Raw genomic sequence first — 21962 nt, 5'->3', positions numbered from 1 at the left:
CTTAATAATGATTTGGTCTTAAAATAATCACCAGCAATGCACAGTCATAGATTTCAGAAACTACATAGCAAGCTGTATTGTAGGTTTTTAAGAGGACAACTATTTGTAACTGAAAGACTGCACAATCAGACCATTAAATGGATTTTGATTTCTTACAGCTTACCATGAGTCAGGAAAATTCCAGAAAGACAACTGGTCTAGACTGAATAATCTTCCATGTGCTATAGATGCTCAACATCAATATATTTACTTCCAGATTATGCACTCTGCGCAATGTAGTATAAAAATGCATCACAGAAAACTCATCCAATTCCAAACACACGATACAAACAAGAGTACTTTGAGGTTTGTTGGACAAACACTTTGTGGACCAAATGACTGCAACATTTTATAATCCTATGACAACTGTTAATCTTTTTCATTTGTAGTTGTGTCATTTGGTACTGGTGAGACTGGAAAATCTTCTCCTCTGTGTAAAGCTTTTAATCTCTAATTAAAATAATAGCAAGTGCCAAACAAACAACTTTCTTAAACTGACCAGTCACATTTAACACAGATTAAATCCTACCGAATCATAAATGAGGCTGGTAGATATTAGTGCAAACTGTACTGTGAATGTTGAATTCATTTCACGATTATGACTGCGCAGTCCAATAGCAGTTTTTCACTTCATTGGCAACATAGATCATTGTCTGAATGCACAAAGCAGCTGCTAAGTTTCACATTGTAGTTCGACCTGGTCTGATTTTGCTAAACATGAACAAAACAAAATTCATGCTGCAAAATATCCTATTCTTTCAATATGATCAAAAGAACCATCTACTTATACAATGCAAATGCCAGTAAATCTGGGTCTTGCTTTGTATTTGGCCTTTGGCTAACCCTGCCTCTCATCCCCATTCCTCTCTCCTCCATGACACCCAACTGCTGACTCAGATATACTTCATTTCCTTTATGTGCCTAACTAATGTGAAGGGAACCATACCTAGTGCAAGGCTAATTCAGCCTTGGACCTCATGGTTCATTGAAATATACAGTGGTGATACCTCTTACTAAACATTTGATGCCCACTGCAAAACAACAATTCGACATGCCCAAACATATACCGTTCAATTTCTAGGCCTTTTGCAATTTTTTTTAGCCTCTTCATTTCTCAGAGTCTGCATTTAATTCTAAACATTTAGAACATTTCCTCCCCTCAGTACATGTTGCTTCAGACAAATTTGACTCAAATGGTTATGTGAAGTGCCAGAGTTACCAATGGTTGATCTGACTTGTATTTAAAGTTAGTTTTTGTTTAAAACTGTAAATAAATTATGAACATAAACCATATCAAAAACAAAAATATAGTTCCATAAGTGAGTTTTAAGTACTGGAAACTTTTCCTTTGTCAAAATGAGATCTTACTTGCAATTATAACAGAAATTTGAGGAAAAACTTGAAACTATAGAGAGTTTACGTTTCAAGACAACTTAAAAACAAAAAAATTATATTGGATTCAAGTTTAGCAAAGGCCTTTTTTATATTTAATGCTATCAAATGATTTCACATTGCTAACTTTTTGTAAGATGAATAACATCTTGAGTTTATAAAGTCATTTTGACAAGGTAAAATGCTAAGGTACTTCATAAGAACATAAAATCTGACCAAAAATTGGTTCCAAGCTAAAGGAAGAAACATTAGAAAAGGTGATCCATGAATCAGTCAAATAGGTATGTTTTAGAGTCTTAGACAGCATAAAGGGATACAGACGTTCAGGGAGGGAATTCCAGAATCACATGGCTGGGCAGCTGAAGGCACAATGGGACAATGGGAGTGGAGGCTGCACAAGTGGTTACAGTTAATGTAGTACCAGCTTCGAGAAGACAACTGGGTCATTATCAACAGGAATACAAACATTCCCCATACTTAAACCCCTTGATATCATTCCCATTTAAATTTTATTGCTCCCATTCTTATATCTCTAGCAGTATTTAGAATTGAAATGCACACTTATTTTGTATTCTATAATGCTTAGGAAATTTGGAGTGAGGGGGTTAGGGCTGTGAAAGATGCTGAACTTCTGACCACTTGAATCAGCTTTGATAGTATTTGGTGAGTCTCTCATTAGACAAAAATGATTGAATGCACCTATTAAAAATGCTTGGAAGCTCAAGAGTTTTCAGGTACGAGTTAAAAATGAAAACAAAAAGTTATGTTTTATGGCTCACCTGTTAGCAGAGAATCTTGATTATCTACTGGCTCCATCCTCAGCTCCTCAGGATGATGGATGCAAACCCTACTATCTATTTGGTACAGCAACGCAGGACATAGGTACGTAAACTCTACTGTAGAAATCCCAGAATTTGTGCTAAGACCATAGCTTTGCAGCAGTTGGGAGACATTCAAGCACTATAAGGAACAAATGTGTAAATTTTACACAACAATTACGCATTAAATAAGTGAAGATAATGCAGCAACAAGGTGTTTACCTCATCAGATACAATTTCACAATGAGATAATTGATTTTATAGCCGAGGTCAATTTTTTTTTAAAAACACTATATTTTGCATTCTGTTATTGCTTTTCCCTTTGTATTACCTCAATGTACTTATGTTTTGAAATGATCTGTATGAATGGCATGCAAAACAAAGTTTTTCACTGTATCTTGGTACAGGTGACAATAATAAATCAATTACATGCCAGGGATCTGCATGCATGGAATGAGGACATTTTCCCCCTATTTTGAAGCTGCTGCCTGCTTTGGCCAAAGCCAAAATAAAGTCCAAAATGAGCAGGAATCTATTGGAACTTTTTTTCTGATGGGGTTGCACTTATCTTTCTATTTGCAACTCATGGGCATGCTGTGGACACCAAATCAGCCCTTTTTTCTATCACTTTAATGTTCTGTTGCTCTTTCTTTACAGCACAGATCAGAAAGCTAATCCGGCATATGTCCAGTCAACAGCACGCAATATTTTACTTTTAAAACCAAATGAAGATTAATTAAATTCTGGTTAACATCAGTTTTCAAATCTCAATTTGGGTCTGTCTGAAATTTGATCAAAGGCCTCATTGCAACACTATCATGAATAACAATCCAACTGCACAATGTCTTGGTCTAAATACAAAAAAAGTACTTAAGTATTAGGTGTTCTACATTTCCTTCATTTATGCTAATTTATTTATTATTTTAAAATATTTCAACTTAAGACAAAGCTGATTTTTACATTACCTACAGATAAAAGACAGTAAGACCAGATATCAACCAATTAAACATAAGCAACTAGCTAAAAAGAGTGTACATGTAAAACAGGTCTGTTTTTATTAATGCAGTGAATCATTCTAAATTCATCTGGTCATTATTTATGGAAGAAGGGTTTTAAAGAAAACTGTTACATTCTATATAATTTGATTCATCAATCTTACCTCTTCATGTGCAAACTTGGGTTGAACATGATCTTCATGATTCAAATTTGAGGAACTCAAATCTTTTCTTCTTCTGTTTTGAGAAGCCATTTCTTCATCAGGAAGATGAAAATGTTCATCTGTATATTCTTCATTCTTGGACATAATACTCAAGAATTCACCAGGAGGTGGAGTCAATGTCATTTCTGACTGCTTTGCTACACCTTTATGTTTTTTGCGTTTCTTTGACCTTTTCTTGGCTTGGTGTTGTGGTGCATTGGGGTCTGATGGGTCAGGGAGCTGTTCTCCCTCCTTATGTATCTGTGAGCCTCCAGCGTGGCCAGTGCCTCGATGATGGTGGTGATGATGATGGGGTTGATGGTGAGTAACTGGAGAGGGTGTGGTGGTATGTATATTCTCACCATCAGAGTTTTTGCAATGCTTAACGTTCACTTTGGGGACTGGTACAGATTGTTCATGTGTTGTGTGATTGAAGTCTGAGTGGGAGTGCTCATGTTTATGTTCTAATATCTCTAAAAGGTCTAAATGTGAAACATGATCATGATCGTTGTGCTCATGGTCAAGTTCTACAACCTTAACTTCCCCAAGACCTAAATTTGATAAGAGTTTCTCAAAACCGTGAAAAGTCAATTTACCACTCTCACCATAACGACTGAACAGTTTGTGAATGTAATATATTTGTCTATTAACTGCATTATGTACAGAGCTCTTGCTGGGACTATTTTGAAGATATGACTCCTGAGATATCTGGTAGTCATTGTGCTTATGTATATGGTTCTCCTTAGGAACATGGTTGGTGTTGTGATCATGATTACGCTCATGGTCATGGTCATCATGGCAATGGTTGCAATGGTGAAAGAGAAAGGTGAGTAAGCAAATGAAACAAAATTTAGTATGTAGGTGTACCTTCATGGTGGCAATGCTGTACCTGAAACGAAAGAAAACAGTTTCAGAAAAATGCCCCAAATCAGCCTTCTAACTTATAACATCTTGTTAGTACCTGAGGTGAATTTCTTTTCTTTTTCAATCTTTTTACTAGTTTCCAAATTAATACAGATTAATACATAACATCGATGATTGTACATGTAATACAAAGATCAAGAGAACAATCATGGCATAGATAATCATAAAGAATAATAAAATATAAAAAAAAATCTTTAGATCTCACGATCTCTTAGTAGATGGATATAATATAAAAGAAAGGAAAAAGATTTGTGTACATAAAAGAAAAGAAAAAAAAATTCCCAAATCAATAAAAAATTGTAAATAATCAAGCCAAACTAAAAAGAAAATTTCAAAAAAAAAACTGGACTGAAATTTCTCAGTAGAAACAGAGCAATATTATGTCGTCAACTCCATTCCTCTAAATTGAAAAGTTATTGAAAAGGGATCTATATCATATGAAAATATTGAACAAATGGACTCCAAATGTCTTCAAATTTAAGCGAAGGATCAACAGTACCACTCCTAATTTTTTCCAAGTTTAAACATGATATAGTTTGAGAGAACCATTGAAAAATAGTAGGGAGTATTGGATCCTTCCATTTAAGCAAAATGGATCATTTGGCCATTAATGTGACAAAGGCAATCATATGGTAAGCGGAAGCAGATAAATGGCAAGGTGAATTTTAAAGATGTTCAAAAAAATACTCTGCCATCTACAAATATAATTATTTCACAAAAGATACAATGGCTCTTACACAATATGCAAGTCTCACAAGACTTCTCTGTCAAATAAAATGTTTTATTATAAACAAGTACACAAACATACTTGGTTTGACAAAGGTACATTTTTAATTTTGAATCAGAAAAGGATATTTCAGAATGATAAATATTCATGGAGACGCATTGAACTAGCTTTCCCAAAGAGACTAAACTATGAAGGTCTAATAGATCTATTATTCACTGTATCAACAAGTCATTGGAACAAACAAACTTCTTGTACTGTAACTCAATGATGGATCTATATAATTCTAGACTGATCATTATTCAATTCTGCTGCTCAGGGCCACTTTAGTTGCATTTAAAAATGGTCCAAAACATACTTACATTTTTATAGTGACTCAGTAGAAAACCAATGGCCCCTTCAGGGCCTGAACATTACAGTGCGTAAATCAGATGCTGGCACATCTGGCCTCTCGCTTCGCTTCTAGACTCAGCACAGAGGCTGCAGCAGAGCAAAAAATATACCGAGTTGAGGGAATTGATGTTCAGCTTTATCCCAACCACACTTGCCACCTCATTCACCTGAACAGATTGCTGACCTCAGTTGAAAAACCTAAGTATTATTAAGTGGTTTCTTCCTTTACTTTACTTCAAAGTACTATAAAATAAAAAAATATGGAATCATTAAAATAATTCTACTTGAACTGTTTTTAAATTACTCTAATTATTTAAAACCCTTCAGCTTCGAGTTGTCAGCCCAAGGGTGATCTGCAAAGAAGAAGCCTGCAAGTAGGCTGCCCTTTTGTGTGGGACAAGCTTGCAATCAAGGTCTAAGGTCAGTTGGAACTGCAGGGTTGCAAAGACAAGTCTAGCTTCAGGAAAAACATGAAGGCGGGAGGAGGGGATTCAAGTCATGTCAAGTCAAGTTTATTGTCATCTGTACATGTATGCACAGGTGCAATGAAAATCTTACTTACAGCAACATCAGAGGCACGTAGCAACATATAAGCAGCATTCACAAGAAAAAAACATAAATTATACACAATTTTTACAAGAAAGAATACAATTAGAACAAAAAAAAAGTACATTTTAGTGCGAAGTAATCAAAGTGATCATAGTGTTGCTAAGCTGTAGCAATTAGGGTTTTGCCAGTTGGTTCAAGAAACGAATGGTTGATGGGAAGAGACTGTTCTTGAACCTGGTGATGTGGGACTTCAGGCTCTTGCCCGATGGTAGCTGCAAAAAGATGGCATGGCCCGGATAGTGGGGATCTTTGATGATAGATGTTACCTTCTTTAGGCAGCGTCTCCTGTCAATACTACCAATGGCGGGGAGGGATGTGCCTGTGATATATTGGGCAGAGTCCACTACTCTTTGCAGCTTCTTATGTTCCTGTGCATTGAATTGCTGTACCAGACCATGATGCAACCAGTCAGGATACTTTCGACAGTACACCTGTAGAAGTTTGTTCAAGTGTTCAGTAACAAGCCGAACCTCCTTAACCTCCTAAGAAAGTAAAGACACTGGTGCGCTTTCCTTATCATTGTATCTATGTGCTGGGACCAGGACAGGTCATCCAATATGTTAATATCCAGGAATTTAAAGGTGCTGACTCTCCACCGCTGATCCCCCAATGTAGACTGGTTCGTGTTCACCCCTCCTTCCCCTTCCTGAAGTCAACAATCAGCTCTTTAGTTTTGCTGCATTGTGTGAGAGGTTGTTCCTGTGACACCACTTAACCATGTATCTTATCTCACTCCAGTAAGCTGACTCATCGCCACCTGTGATTTGTGCAACAACAGTGGTGTTGTCAGTGAATTTGAAGATGGTATTGGAGCTGTGCTTAGCCACGTAGACATGCGTGCATAGAGAGTAGAGCAGGGGGCTAAGCACGCAGCCTTGAGGTGTACTTATGTTGATGATCAGTGAGGAGGAGATGCTACCAATCCTCACTGATCAAGGTCTGCTGACAAGGAAGTCGAGTACCCCGTAATGTATTCAACTTAGATCATGCACAATCTGGCCAATTGTTTCCCAGTCAAGAGAATCCACATTGATATCAGACTTGGCAATGAACAGTTTCCACAACAAGATGGTCTGTACCCAGCAACTTGTGATCAAAGATGCACAAATAAAAACAGAACAAGAAATACTCAGTAGGTCAGACAGCATTTGCAGAGAAAAAAGTTTCAGGTCATGAAAACCTGATGAGTATTTTCAATATTTTCAGATTTGCAACTTTTGCAGCATATTTTTTCATGAAATAAGACAAATTTTATTCAACAAAAAAAGAAACAGCAACTTCTATGATATAGTGTCTTGAACACACTTTATGAGGAACTTTGCAGGAACCAACAGAAAAAAATTGCTGTCAAAGAGGTATATGACTAAAAGTTTGGGTATTAGTACGTTTTAGGGAGCACTTCATAAGAAGGAAGGTTGGAGCAGTTTGGGGATGAAATATTAGAGTTTAAGGTCTTTACCAGATGGAGGAATGGATGTCAATTGTGGATTGATGAAATCCAGGGACAATCAAGATGTGGGTTTCGTGGAGCATGGGTAACTCAGAGGATTATGAGGCTGAAGGAAATTAGAGACATATGGAGTGGCAAGGCCATGGGGAAAGTGAAAACAACGATGAGAAATCTAAAATCAAGGCATTAATTGATTGAGAATCAAAGTATCTAAGCAAACACAGGGGCAAAGAGTGAACAGAATGTTGCAGGGGAAAGAATAGTGAGGGGTAATAATGAGTAAATAGGGATGTGGATTGTGCTCGTGTGGTAACAGGGAACTGCAGACAAAGCCTAAGAGTAGAGACATGGAATGCAGCAGTGATGGCACCCAAGTTTCAGGAGCTTCATTAACTATGTTATAGCATGCACCCATCGTTGTAATAGAAAATAGGATTGAGTGGTCTCCTGGTGAGCACCAGTTTTAGTAAGTTGCCCGTTATTTCAATCACCAACTCTGCGTGGCCTTTCCATTTGCTCCTACAATTCATCTAGTCGGCAGGATATCCCATTGGATCGCAACCTGGTTGGGTGTGTTTGAGATACCACCCTATTAGGTTAGGGGATAACCCCATAGTCAACTACGACTGTAAGTTGCGGTAAAAAGAGACCTTGGAGCACAAGGAGTTTGGTGTTGGAGAACGGGGGATTGGGGTGTCTGGGTAACTGGCAGACAGGGTCCAGGTGGTTACAAGTTGCAATTGATTTGGGAAATCGATCGACTAACCAACTTTATTCTGAGACATAGGCTCGAGAAGCCGGAATTGCAGACACTGTAAGGTATGGCCATGGCGGAAAAAAGGAAACCGGAGTAGTAGTCTGGGAATCGGAAGGATCCCTCATACAGACAGTAGTGCACCACAACCGTAGGTTGATACAAAAAATGGTAAAGAAGGGTTACAATCCGGATGGAATAGTCCCTGAACAAATTGTTTGGTGGAAGGGACCAGAGAAGGACAAATATCACAATCTACCTTGTTGTGACCTTGCACCTTATTGCACTGCACTTTCTCTGTAGCTGTGACACTTTACTCTGTACTGTTATTGTTTTTACCTGTACTACATCAATGTGCTCTGTACTTACTCAATGTAACTGCACTGTGTAATGAATTGACCTGTACGATCGGTATGCAAGACAAGTTTTTCACTGTACCTCGGTACAAGTGACAATAATAAGCCAATACCAATAATGAAAAGGCAGTAGTAGTGGTAACAGCATTATTGCACAGTCACCACGATCGTCAAACAATCGTCAAATGGTAGGTAGTGCAAGTCCAAGCGTGCCTCCAGAAAATGATGTCAATTGGAATGACCCGGCTGCTGCAGCTGATGAGTATGGGACTTGCAATGAAGATTTACCACCTCCACCCTATAACGTGGAGGCAGCGGGTGCCTCAGAACTAGCACCCCTCCGGGTCGTCTGCAAGACCGCAGGGAATAACGCCACAGAGTCCAGGGTGGAAGAACCTCTTACAGCAACAGAGAAACAAATATTGCTAAATGAATTACCCGCTATCAAACGTAATGACGATAATACGCTCTTTTTGGCAAAAGGTTGAAGAAGTAAGGGAGGCTCATCATCTGACTCTCGATGATATACACATCCTTTTAAAGGCTAAAATACCCAGGCAGGTCTGGTCCACATTGCCCGACTATATCCAAAATAAAAATTGGCTTAAAGGGAGAAACAAATCCCCAGAGGACAAACTAGAGGACTTTACTGAGGCAGTTAAGAATGAGATGGGTAAAGGACAGGTAAATTGGACCAAGATTACTTCAATTAAGCAAGAGCCCAAGGAGAAAGTTGAGGATTATGCTGAGTGAAAATATCAGGCGTATGAGCAACATAGTGGCCTCAAAGGGCCTAAACGGGACGATGACGTCTGCTTACAACTTCTGAAAGATGGCATGGGTCCACATCTGACCCAGATAACAAAAACAGGGTTACCCGTTGGCCACACATTGAACCAAATTCTTAGCTGGCCAATGGGAACAGAAGCAGAGATGGGAAAAACAGGAGAATGTGCAGCCATAGTGGCAGGTGTAAGACGGGCCAGGCAAGGTGATGTGGGATGTTTTAGGTGCAGAAGGAGGAGCCATGTGGCCCAGGATTTTAAGAACAGGGGAAAAGGCCAAGTTCAGTGCAGCAATTGTGGGAAGACAGGGCACGGTCAGGTCAAAAGGTGGAGGGAAAGTGGGACAAGGACCACAGACCCAGCGAGCTGAGGATCACCACTCTGCTTCGAGTGGTAGCATAGCGGGACCAGTCCTTCAGATCTCCATGGAGAACTTAAGGTGACTCCTGATGAAATGACAAGTATCGGCCCTTGGCGAGACAGGTGAGGACCCCAAAACGTTTGCAAACGCGCTGCTAGGGGGCTGGCAGTGCACTATGTTGGCCGGCAGTGCACACTGGGGCCTCAATATTGATCATGAATCTTGACGAATCCATTACAAGTAAAACTACAATGGTTGTGAGGATGGGGTGGGAGGGTGGGAGGATCCATACTTGTTGAATTAAGTGAACCAGTCCCAATACAGATTGAGGACATGAGTACTACAGTATGTATCTGGGTTTGTGACAATCACGAAGGCACCATCTTAGGGATAAATCTATTGGAATGCCTGGGAGCTGTAATCAAGGCAGGTACAAGGGAAATTATTTGGGGAATGAAGATTCGCCCTTGGTGGCAGAAGGGGAATAGCAATGATTTATGTATACCAAGAGTCACGGCCTTAAAGGCTGGATGGGCAGTGGTGGGACTGTAGGGTATTATTGCCAAAACATACCCCCGGGTGTGGGCCACTCACAAACAGGACTGTGGCCTTGTTGAGATGACATCTGTTCAGATTGAAGGCCCGTCACACCCACCCTGCATACAGTACCCCATCAAACCTGAAGCAGAAGCTGCAGTGGTAAAGATAGTCGCAGAACTACAGAAACAAGGAGTGATCCAGCCAACCATTTCCCATACGAATTCCCCCATCTGGCCGGATACCTAAGCCAGACGGGTCCTATTGGCTAACCATTGATTATACCTCCCTGAACAAATACGCCACTCGAGAATATCCTATAGTGGCAAATCCATCTATCACTTTGAGTGGCCTGAGGCCAGAACAGGATATTTTTGCTGTCTTAGACATTGCAAATGGTTTTTGGTCGATTCCAATACATCCCAATAGTCAGGATAAGTTAGTTTTTACCGTCCAGAGACAGTAGTGTACTTGGACAAGGCTACCCCAGGGTTTCCCAGAACAGGCCTGCCATTTTCCATCGATGTACGGCTAAGATAATTGCCCATGTTCCCTTGGCAGATACCAGTAGCAGTATTCTGCAATATGTGGATGATATTTTAATTGCATTTCCAGGGGAGAAAAAGCACATCCAGGTAGTTTCGAGGACTTTACAGGTTATTGAGAATGTGGGACTGAAGGTAAACCCCTTCAAGGTACAGTTTGAACAGATAGACAGGGCGAGAAAGTAATGCTCAAGCACTGCAAAGAAGCAATTCTTAAACTTCCCTGCCTGTACACAGTGAAGGGAATCTGTCAGTCTTTGGGGCTCCTAAATTACTGTCGCAATTTTGTGGAAAATTACGCTGAACTTGCAGAACCTCGTAAGGGGTGGGGGGGGGGGGGGGCGCTAGAAAGCAGGGCAAAGAGCAGGTGGAATGGACACTGGAGGTAGATCAGGCCTTTTCACGTCTAAAGCAAACCTTAGCTGTAATGCTGACTTTGGGCTTGCCAGACACGAACAGACTGCTCCATCTTTTTTGTAACAACCAGGGGGAGTTTTATACTGCTGTTGTATGTCAAGAAGATAAGACAAGGTATTTATTAGTCACATGTACATCGAAACACACAGTGAAATGCGCCTTTTTGCATTACTGAGAATGTGCTGGGGGCAGCCCGCAAGTGGCGCCACTCTTCCGGCGCCAACATAGCATGCCCACAGCTCCTATCCTGTACATCTTTGGAATGTGGGAGGAAACTGGAGCACCGGAGGAAATCCACACAGACACAGGGAGAATGTACAAACTCCTTACAGACAGCGGCACGAATTGAACCTGGGTCTCCGGCGCTGTAATAGCATTATACTAACCGCTACACTACCGTGTACTTGAACATGGTGACACGTTGTGGCCTGTAGCATATTATTCTGTACATCGGGAACCTGTAGCCGCAGGAATGCATCGGTGTATGCAAGCGATAGACTGTGTGACTTGGGCTGTTGAAGCATCAGAACCTATTACTCTGATGGGACAAATAGTCTTGCACACATCTCACAGCATAGTCACTCTCCTGGAGACAGGGAAAGGGCGGGCATTGTCCGACAGCAGGCGAGCGAAATGGGAAGCAGTGTTGTTACCTGCTGACAAGCAAGTACAGATAATAAAGGATAGTTTGGTTAACCCAGCTAGTTTGATGGGACAGGATGGATCCCCACATGAGTGCATGGAGCTAATGCAAGGGCCTGAGGAGTTGGTTACAGGAGAAATGCCCTTGGAGGGGAATGATGTGTTGACCTTGTTTTTGAGGGGTCTAGGAAGTACCATGACGGTACTCCACAAACGGGATAGGCTTTGGTGGATAAAGAAGGGAACCTAATGGCAGGAGAAGAACTCCTGGGCCACAGATCAGCACAAGTGGCAGAACTAAAAGTGTTAATAGAGGCCCTTGAATTAAGAAAGGGACAGAGGGTGAAGGAGCTCGTACGTTCTCCCCGCGTCTGTGTGGGTTTCCTCCGGGTGCTCCGGTTTCCTTCCACATTCCAGAAAGACGTACAGGTTAGGAAGTTATGGGCAAGCTATGTTGGTGCCGGAAGCGTGGCAACACTTGTGGGCTGGCCCCAGAGCACTCTACGCAGAAGATGCATTTCACTATGTGTTTCGATGTACATGTGACTAATGAAGATAGCTTAGCTTATCTTCACAGACAGTAAGTACGCTTTTGGAGTAGTACATGATTACATGGCAGCTTGGGCAAGGAGAGGGTATGTGACTTTGTCAGGAGGACATATACAACATGAAGAAATGGTGAAGGAGTTAGTGGAAGCTACTAAACTGCCCTAGGAAGCGGCAATTGTAAAGATCAAGGCGCGCAGAATGGTAGACACCCCTGAGCAAAAGGGAAATGCATTTGCTGATCAGGCAGCTCAGGCGATTGTGGAGGAATCTGGTCCAGTCCCAGCAGAGGTAGCGACAGTCAGGGAGGCAAAGGAGGAAGATTTAAAGGCGATACAAGAGGGGGCGACATCAGAGGAAAAGCGGATTTGGGAACAGGCAAGAGCAGTGCTCTTGGAACATGGGATGTGGCGAGAAGGTGAACGTCTGGTAGCCTCAGAGTGCATCAAACATACATTGTTAAAAACCTACCATGCTTTAGTCCATGCTGGTGGTGGCCAGGGATGGGGAGAGATGTTGCTAAATTCTGCCGACAGTGTATAACACGCGCTCCGTGTGAGCTGGGAAAAGCAGTTCAAATCTGCCTAGGGCGTCAGCCACAGCCTAAAGGCCCATGGGAGCAACTTCAGATGGACCTCACAGGGCCATCACCCCAGTCTAGGGGTAACCGGTATTGTTGGGTGATCACCGATTGCTTCACCAGGTGCATTCCTGTGTCAGGACGACTCTGCCGAGACGGTAGCCCATGTACTGGCTGAGGAGGTAAGACCTGGGGTGGGGGGGGGGGGGGGGGGGGGGGGAGTGGAAGTGGAAGTAACCGGCCAGCATTGATTCGGATCAAGGGACACACTTTACTGGGAAGGTGATCAAGAGGGTTTGTGTGTTGTTAGGGGGTCAAGCAGAAGTTTCACATTCCATAACGACCTCAGAATTCTGGCATGGTTGAGAGAATGAATTGTGCTCTAACATGGAGCCTAATGAAGGCCCTAATGGAGGCTGGGGAAAGTTGGTCTAGGGTAATGCTATTACAGTGCCAGTGACTGGGCCGGCCACTGTCTGTAAGGAGTTTTTACGTTCTCCCCGTGACTGCGTGGGTTTCCTCATGTTCCTGGGTGCTCCCACGTTCCAAAGATGTACGGGTTAGCAAGTTGTGGGCATGCTATGTTGGCACCGGAAGTGTGGCGACACTTGTGGGCTGTCCCCAGAAACACCCTACGCAAAAGGCGCATTTCACTGTGTGTTTCGATGTACACGTGACTAATAAAGATATCTTATCTTGTCCTACCAGCAGTGCTGATGAAACCACGAGTGAGCCCTACTTGTGGGACAGGATTTACTCCTTTTGAATTAATGACAGGACAGGCCATGCAGCTACTGGAGGATGCGATTATGGGAGGATTGGAGAGCTGCAATGGTAAGGACTGGATTACCTAGTTCGCACAGGAGTTGGCCCCTCGTCTGCAGGATCTAAAAGGGGGAAAGTCATTGATAGACAGAGGGTGCGAGACTGGGAGCACGAGAATGCCCAAGTGAAGGGGAAAATGCCAGAAGCAGGAGGTAAGATGATGGTTAAGGTTGTACCAGCAAAACCGGGACTACAACCCAGATGGACGGGACCGTTTACGGTAATCTTGACTGGAGACATGTGTGCCCTGGTGGAAACTAAGGAAGGGCTGAAGTGGAAACACTGGTCCCATCTGAAAAGATAACTTGGGCAGGAATGATTGATCCATGCAAACATATCTTCGCAGGAAGAGTAAACACGGAACCCGACAAGTCGCGCCCAGAAGAATTTGGATAACCGGATGAGTCACCCTTTTCAGCTCTCTCTCGGCAGCAAATAAAATGCAGACTGTAAATTGAGGGTATAACGAAGAATGCCCACCGGGGGGTTTACCAATGGTACAGTTTTACATGGGGGATGTGATAGCATGTGGTGCTGTGAAATGGACATTTGAAAATTGCACGGTGCTCGGGGGACATCTGGTGGGGAGTGGCTGTGTGCGAGAGGGGGGAGCCCCACGTTAACATGTTATGCCGAGACATGGGACCAATGAACCACTCAGACTTAAGTGCGGCAATGAAACTTGTACGGTAGCGTGACAGGGCTGCTCTGTTCGGGTATCAACCACTGCGGGGCCCCCTGTTACCACAAGAGCACCAGAGTGTATGAGGACCAGAGGGACACTGGGGGGACATAGGGTTAGTATTGGAAGATACAGCCAAAAGGGTTACTCTAGTATCAGGCTACAAACACGTGCAGGTAGCTTTTAACCTGACTGCTTTACGACTCCCTAGATTTTGAGGGGACAGCACTAATCACCTTTTCCAACATTTACTCTGCAAGCAAGTCACTCACAGTGAGTCTGGGACAGAAAGACGAAGAAGGAAAAGGGGCGTGATAGAGTTGTTCAGTGCAGGATATGCAGCGGGTGTGTCCACAGTTAATACTTTAGATATAGCAGAAATAGATTCACAAATCAGTTCCCTTTGGCAGAAGTTGAAGGGGATCATAAGACAAAATGATGGTGATCTGGGACAAGCTGGTAGAATAGGGAAGCAAGGGGCAGAAGTAGAGTTGGAAACTATCCAGTTATTGCAGCCATTAGAGGATATAACTAATGAGTTTACTGATAGAGGAACAATGACACCCGACGCAGTGATAAAAATTCAGTTTGTACAAAATATGCTGCCTGGCACTTGTCTGTAGTTGGGACAAACATTCTACAGTTAGAAGGCCACAGAGTCCTGGACTGGATATCAGACAACCAGCTGAAGGAATGGATGGGTGAAGGAACCCCTGTGTGCCACGTTCGGGATCTTGTTCTGACTAATCATGTCCTGGGAGACTGCGAAAATGAGAGTCCACTGTACATTGCAGCAGTCCTCCACATTCCCCAACATGGTGACAATCAGGTGTACCCTCTTATGAGAGTGCATAATGTCGGAAAATACCACGAGGGAACAAGGATATCTCTAAGCAACCCACCAGCTTATGCAATTGAGTTACATGAGTCCAAGACGGGGGGGGGGGGGGGGGGGGGGTGAACTTGATGCAATGTCAGCAGAGGGGGAATCATTGGGCAAGTCCAGAGGAGATTGTATGAAGAAGCCTGACTGAATGTGGTTTTGCGACACATGATAACTGTTCCCTGTCCACTTTGCCTGTTCATAACAAAACCTTCCTGAACTATACAATACCTACTGCGTAGCAACATCAGCAAGAGCATATTATAAGGGGCAGTTGCAATGCAATCTGACTGGCTATAATGTGGCAATCAGTGACACCTCAACTGAATTCCTGATTGCGGGGCAGATCTTGCTTAAGCCAGCTGTAGAAGGGATGCTGGAGCTGACCGTTTACGGTAGTGACACAGACAAAGGATTGCACAAGTATGTAGCCACGGAGCTACCACCCATTCTGCACTTTACTGCTGATTGGGAAAAGATCACCCGGGAGGATAAGGAAGTCATTAAGCAATGGGACGCACTGTCGAAAACGATAACAGATGATGACAATGGAGCGGAAATGGCTCTGGAGAACCCCCCCTTTTGGGACAGTATTTGGAATTGGGGTTTGAATGTACAAATCCATCCCTGGATTCGACTTCTCTCTCATAGTATCGTTGTTGTGCAGCTGATTCTTGTAATGACTGTTATTATTTTAGTGTGTATACTGTGACGGCAGCTGAAGTGTTGGCATTAGAGGGGCAGTTGTTTTGAAGGCCAAACAAAGATATTGTTAAGGATCTAATCTTTAGGCCCCATTGGCCGCAGGCCTAGAGGGGGGACTGTTGTAGGCGAAAGAATAGCAACGGCTAATAACTAGTAAATAGGAATGTGGGAACCTTGCAGCCTAACAGCATGAATATTGAATTTTCCCACTTTAGGTAATCCACACCCCACCGCCCCCCACCCCACCACCATTGCTTCTTCTCTTCCTCCCTTTCCTAGCCTCTTTTTTTCTACCTTTTGTTTCCTCTCTCTCCTTACAGTTGACCCATCCCCTGGTGGATCTGCTCTCCCCTCCTCCCCCGCACCTGCCTATCACTATTTCTTACCTGCATCTACCTCTCACCACCTTGTGCTCACCCCACCTCCCCTCCTTCATCCACCTATCCCTGCTCTACCTTTCCTTCCTATATATTGGGCTTCCCCTTTTCTTATCTTCAGTCCAGCAGAACGGTCCTGGCCCGAAAAGTTGACCACCTGCTTTTCTTCACGGATGCTGCCTGACCTACTGAGTTCCTCCAGCATCATCGTGTATTTCATCTAGATTCCAGCATCTGCAGTTCTTTGTTTCTACAATAGGGATGTGGATTGTACTAGTGTGGTAACAGGGAACCACAGACAAAGCCTAAGAGTAGAGACATGGAATGCAGCAGTGACGACACCCAAGTTTCAGGAGCTCCATTATGTTATAGCATGCACCCATCATTTTAATAGAAAATAGGATTTACTGTTAGACTTATGGATCATCATTTTATTCTGTAATCAAGACCTAGTTTGTTATTAAGTCTTTCTGTAGTCACCATTCTATTACCCAAACCTAGTTTTACTATTAATCAAGTTTTTGTGTAATTTTGTTAGCTGAGAATGTAAAAGCTGTACCAAATTCACACTCAGGTACATCAGCTTTCACTAGTTTTCTGGTGCGCACCAGTTTTAGTAAATCACCCGTTATTTCAAACACCAACTCTGCGTGGCCTTTCCGTTTGCTCCTACGAGAATGTAGCCCACATGGGGGTAGGAGCAGCAATGTTTTGGATGACCTCAAGTTGACTGAGATTAGAGGTAACAAAAGCATAGGTGAAAATTTGAGTGCTAGTTAAGGGCAGAATTGAACGATGTGTCTGAAGCCCTCACCAATGCCACAGATGTGTGGTCCTAGCCTATGATATCCACATTACAAACAATCAGGTTCTGTTCCAGACAACTGCCAGGAAGGGGAATAGCATCAATGGCCAAGGGATGGGGACTGAAGATTAGGGCTTTAGTCTTCCCAAAATTATGATGGAGGATATTGCTGGTCTCCAATAATGGATGATGGAGAAGCAGAGAGTAGGAATCAGAGGCAGTGGTAACATAGAGCTTCATGTTGTCAGTCAAATGTGGAAACTGGCTTCTCATTTTAGGCCAATGTTCTTGAGAGCAGCATGTAGGTGTGAACTAGGAAGGGGGCAAGAGTTCCTTGAAACACATCAAGATATCAGCAGGGCAGTGAAAACAGAAGCCACTACTTATCATTCTCTGGTTACTGCTGGATGGATAAAAATGGAACATGACCAGTGCAGTCCCACCCAGCTGTGCCAACAGTAATGAGACAGAGGAAAATGTTTTTTTCCCTTCATTTATTCATGTTTCAGGATTTGTGCTTTCCAGTGCTATTGGGGAGTAATACTTCCAACTCAGGATAGTGCATGACTTGAACTTGAGGTTCCCATGCACCTTCTGCTCATTTTTCTTTGTGATAGAGGTCTTGGCTTGGCAGCCACTGCTGGACTACCATGAGTCACATGCACTGGCAGTGCCTACTGGAGATGGTACACACCATAGCCACTGTGTACTAGTAGCATGACGAATTATTGTTTAGGGTGGTGGACAGGGATACCAATCAAGTCAGTTACTTTGTTCAACAGTGGCAAGCATCTCGATTTGGAAAAGCACTTATCCACGCAAATAGAGAGGACTCCGTCAAATTTTGACTTGTGCCTTGTAGATGGTGAAAAAATGGTTACGCAACAAATCACTCCCTGCAGGATACCCAGCCTCTTATACTCGTGTGGGCATAATGCTTATGTTGTTTGCTCAGTTGGATTTCTCATTAATAGCAACCCCGAGATGTTGATGGTCAGGACTCAGAGACAGTGACATCATTGAATGTTAGAGGTAGGTGGTTAGACTCACTCTCATTGGAGTAATTTCATCTCTATCATGAATGCTCACTTACCATTCATCACCATATCTGAATGTAGTAAGACCTAGACAACTTCATTTGCTGAGGAGTTGTGAATGGAATTGAACATTATGCAACCGTGAGAGAACATTCTCACTTCTGAACCCCTGATGGAATGATGGTCACCGATGAAGCAGCTGAAGGTGGTGGTTGGCCTAGAACACTGTCCTGAGGATCACGTGCAGTGATATCTTGGGGCTGGGACGATTGAATTCTGACAAACGCTGCCAAGTTCCTGTGCGTAAGGAAGCAATTCCCCTTGGTATCAATCGACTTCAGCTTTACTAAGTCTTCTTCATGCTACACTTGGTCAAATGCTGCCTTAATGTCAAGGATAGTCACTCGTATCTCACCTTCAGATTTCAGCTCTTAGGTCCATGCTTGATTTAGATGTAAGGCTGTATTAGACCTAGAGCTAAGTAGCCCTGGCAAAACCCAAACAGGGCATTGGTAAGCAGGATACTGGAAAGTCAATGGCACATGATAACATTGTCAGCGACAACTTGCATCAATTTGCTGATAATTGAGGACCAGCGACAACTTGCATCAACTTGCTGATGATTGAGGAGAGTGATTGGATGATAATTAGCCAGATGGGATTTGTCCTGTTTTAATTTGTTAACATGACATACCTGCACAAAGTTCCACATTGTTTGGCAGATGCTAGCATTGTAACTATACTGGAAAGGCTTGGCTCGAGGCACAACTAGTTTTGGAGCACAGGTCTTGAGTACCACAGTCAGGAAATTATCTGATCCCATAACCTTTGCTATGTCCAGTGCTCTCGGGTGTTTCTTTATATGACATGAAGTGAATTGGATTGGCTGAAGACCAGCTTCTCTGATGGTGGGGATCTGAGGAGGAAGCCTGGTAAATTGTGTCAAAGGCAGCACACAGGCTGAGAAGTGTAAGCAGGGTTAGTTACCTTTGCACAATCGGGAAAATAAAATCAGACAAGAATTCCAGGTAAAAATGGACCTGAATTTGGAAAAGCACAAGTTCGTGGATTTGGATGCAAGCATATTTGAAGGTGGGACAGTACAGGCAACCCCCACCTTATTGGGGCGGGTTATATCCCTAGAAAATGGACCGCATTGTGATTTTCCATAATGTGAAGCTGCATCATGTGTGCATTCATGAAGAAACACAAGTGGGAAAAAGTAAATTTTGTGTTGATTTACTTTTTTCCCTCACCACACAAACTCAGTGACAGCAAATTTTATTCCGTATCTCAAATTTTTGGGTAGTGATTTGTGAATTCTGTAAGGGAGAATTTCTGTAACCCAATCGGCTGTAATTTTGGGGGGGGGGGGGTGGCAGAAGGGGTAGCCTGAAATTTGCAAATATGGGTCAGCAGAGAGGGGTAATGATTGCAGGCTTGAAGAAGAGTGACAGATGCATTCACATTCTCCACTACTGTGAGGGTGAGGGGGCAGGGAAAGAATTGGGGTAGGACTAAGGATGCAGGATGTTATTTATGGAAAAAATGAGTTTGGGAAGGACATGAAAGTAGAGAGCACAAGAAAGTAGTAGGTCACTCAGCCCCTCTACTCTGCCGTTCAATAGGTTCATGGCTGATCTACCCCAGTCCTCAACTCCTGCTCTGTGCCAATTCCACAAAGCCACAATTTTTCAAAAAAAATCTACCTCCTCTTTAAATACCTCCAGTAATCTAGCCTCTAGAGATTCACCACCCTCTGCAGGAATTTCCTATGCAGCTCTGATTTAAATGACTGCCCCTTATCTTGAAACCATGTTCTCTTGGTTGTGACTCTTTCATTCGTGGAAACCTCAACACCTCCCTCCTTAGGAACTTATGTTTCAAGTTAAGACCTTGCATTTTAAGAGATCTCCTCTCCCCAAATGAAACAAGACAAAAATGTGTGGTTCAGAATGTGTTCCCATAACACACAACCTAAGACACAGGACTAGGTGGATAATACAAGAACAGCCAACTAGAAAAGTGCTTTTGAAAAGGCTTTCGACCTTATTCATGAAGAATATTCCTCATGCTCCCAAACACAACCTTGACCATTCTTCTGCCTAACCCCAACACTCTTTCAATGCTATATTACCAACTCACCCACTCTGCCCACTACACACCTGACAGGTCTTTTGTGCAAATCTCCACCACTACTGCACTGCTGGTCAATGCCTTGGAATCCCCTTCCACAAGCCCTCCACCTCCCCTCCTTTGTCATCTTTTCTCCAGGCCTCTATGAAGCCCCCAGTGCTGTCTTTAAGTTAGAAGTGATATAAAAATGCAAGCTATTATGTTTGTTGTGAATACAGGAAAGGGGACAAAGGAGTGGGGAAAAGAAACAAAATGCTGAAGGCACAAAATCATCAGTGCCTTTCTAGTGATATTTGTAGATATACCTGTTGTATTTTGATTCAGTACAAACATTTATTGCCTTGTGGTTAAGATCAACAATATAAAATAGTCAGTGAAATTTGGAACTCCACCAGACTGATTAGTCAAAATTTAGCTCAAATACACCCATCACTGTCCAACACAGATACCCTGGCTCACACATGTACTCTGACCCAAGGACCCAGCTCACAAAAACATCCCATCTAAGCTAGTCCCATTTTCATACTGGATAGATTCCTCCATACTGGCATCCTTTTCCCTCCCATTTGATTTAGTCCTGCAATGCTGGTGTCCATTAGCACAGAATTAACACTGGTTCAGCAAAAGTCTTCAACCTAAATTTAATACTCTCTCTTTCCATTGATGCTGCTTGACCTGTTGAGTATTTCCAGCATCTTCAGTTTTGATTTCACACTTGTAACTCCAGATTTTTTGAAATTCCATTAACACTGCTGAAGCCTGGTGCAGAGAAATCAGCTCCATTCATTTCCAGCAGTTTCCAACGGAGGAGTATGCTACCGATAATTGATTAAATGTAGATCAAGTCAAAATGTATCGAAGGTTTTCCACTATTTTAAGTGCTTTGTTTATAACATTTTTAAAAACATTTTAAGAAAACTTATAATGTTTGGTTTTAAATTTCAACTGGCATTTTGAAACTTTAATAATTTTTAAACATTTGAGAAAGTCAGAGGCATTTACATTCAATCTGGAAAATGTTTGACAGCTTTGAAAGCTGGTTCAGCCCGGGAGGTGCAATTTTTTTGGTGTTATCTAGAGAGGACAGTCTTGTGCTGTTCAGGGAAAGACCAATCAGGTTTCACTGAGGTATTTTGAGACAGGGTCCTGCTTAAGCTAAGAGCAGATTTACTGGATAGTAAGGGGCAACCTCAGGAAATTCTGGGCCTATTAAATCTTCTGTAAAAACTGCTACAGAGCAAATTAACATTTAAGGTCAACTTTTTGAAAAGAATATAAAAACAAATGTACCAAAGAGCTAATGTTGTTTACAATACCTTGGGGGGAAAAAATTACACTCTTGGCAAGGGAATACAGTTAAAATTCTCCGGAAGCTTTACAGCATCCAGGACAAAGTAGAGAGCTTGATTGTAACTCCATCTAGCAGCCTAATCATTCATTCC

General features: G+C 42.5%; 1 protein-coding gene across 6 annotated transcripts in view; it reads right to left on the bottom strand.

The window, feature by feature from the left end:
• Window positions 1-21962, bottom strand: part of slc39a10 (solute carrier family 39 member 10) — a 67959-nt gene that overhangs the window by 31085 nt on the left and 14912 nt on the right. For 4 of the 6 annotated variants that reach the window (XM_052011142.1, XM_052011116.1, XM_052011125.1 and 1 more), the window contains 2 exons: window positions 3409-4336; window positions 2211-2391 (listed from right to left, as the gene is read on the bottom strand). In XM_052011142.1, coding sequence (XP_051867102.1) covers window positions 2211-2391; window positions 3409-4320 — 1093 coding nt within the window. In that variant the 5' untranslated portion in view covers window positions 4321-4336. Of the gene's footprint in view, window positions 1-2210; window positions 2392-3408; window positions 4337-5457; window positions 5475-21962 lie in introns of those variants that run through there. The other 2 variants (XM_052011097.1, XM_052011107.1) reach the window with 2 other exon arrangements.

This window comes from Pristis pectinata, chromosome 1 (genome assembly GCF_009764475.1).
Source record: "Pristis pectinata isolate sPriPec2 chromosome 1, sPriPec2.1.pri, whole genome shotgun sequence".
In the NCBI taxonomy this organism is placed as follows: Eukaryota; Metazoa; Chordata; class Chondrichthyes; order Rhinopristiformes; family Pristidae; genus Pristis; species Pristis pectinata.
This window is presented reverse-complemented; position numbering and strand designations above follow the sequence as displayed.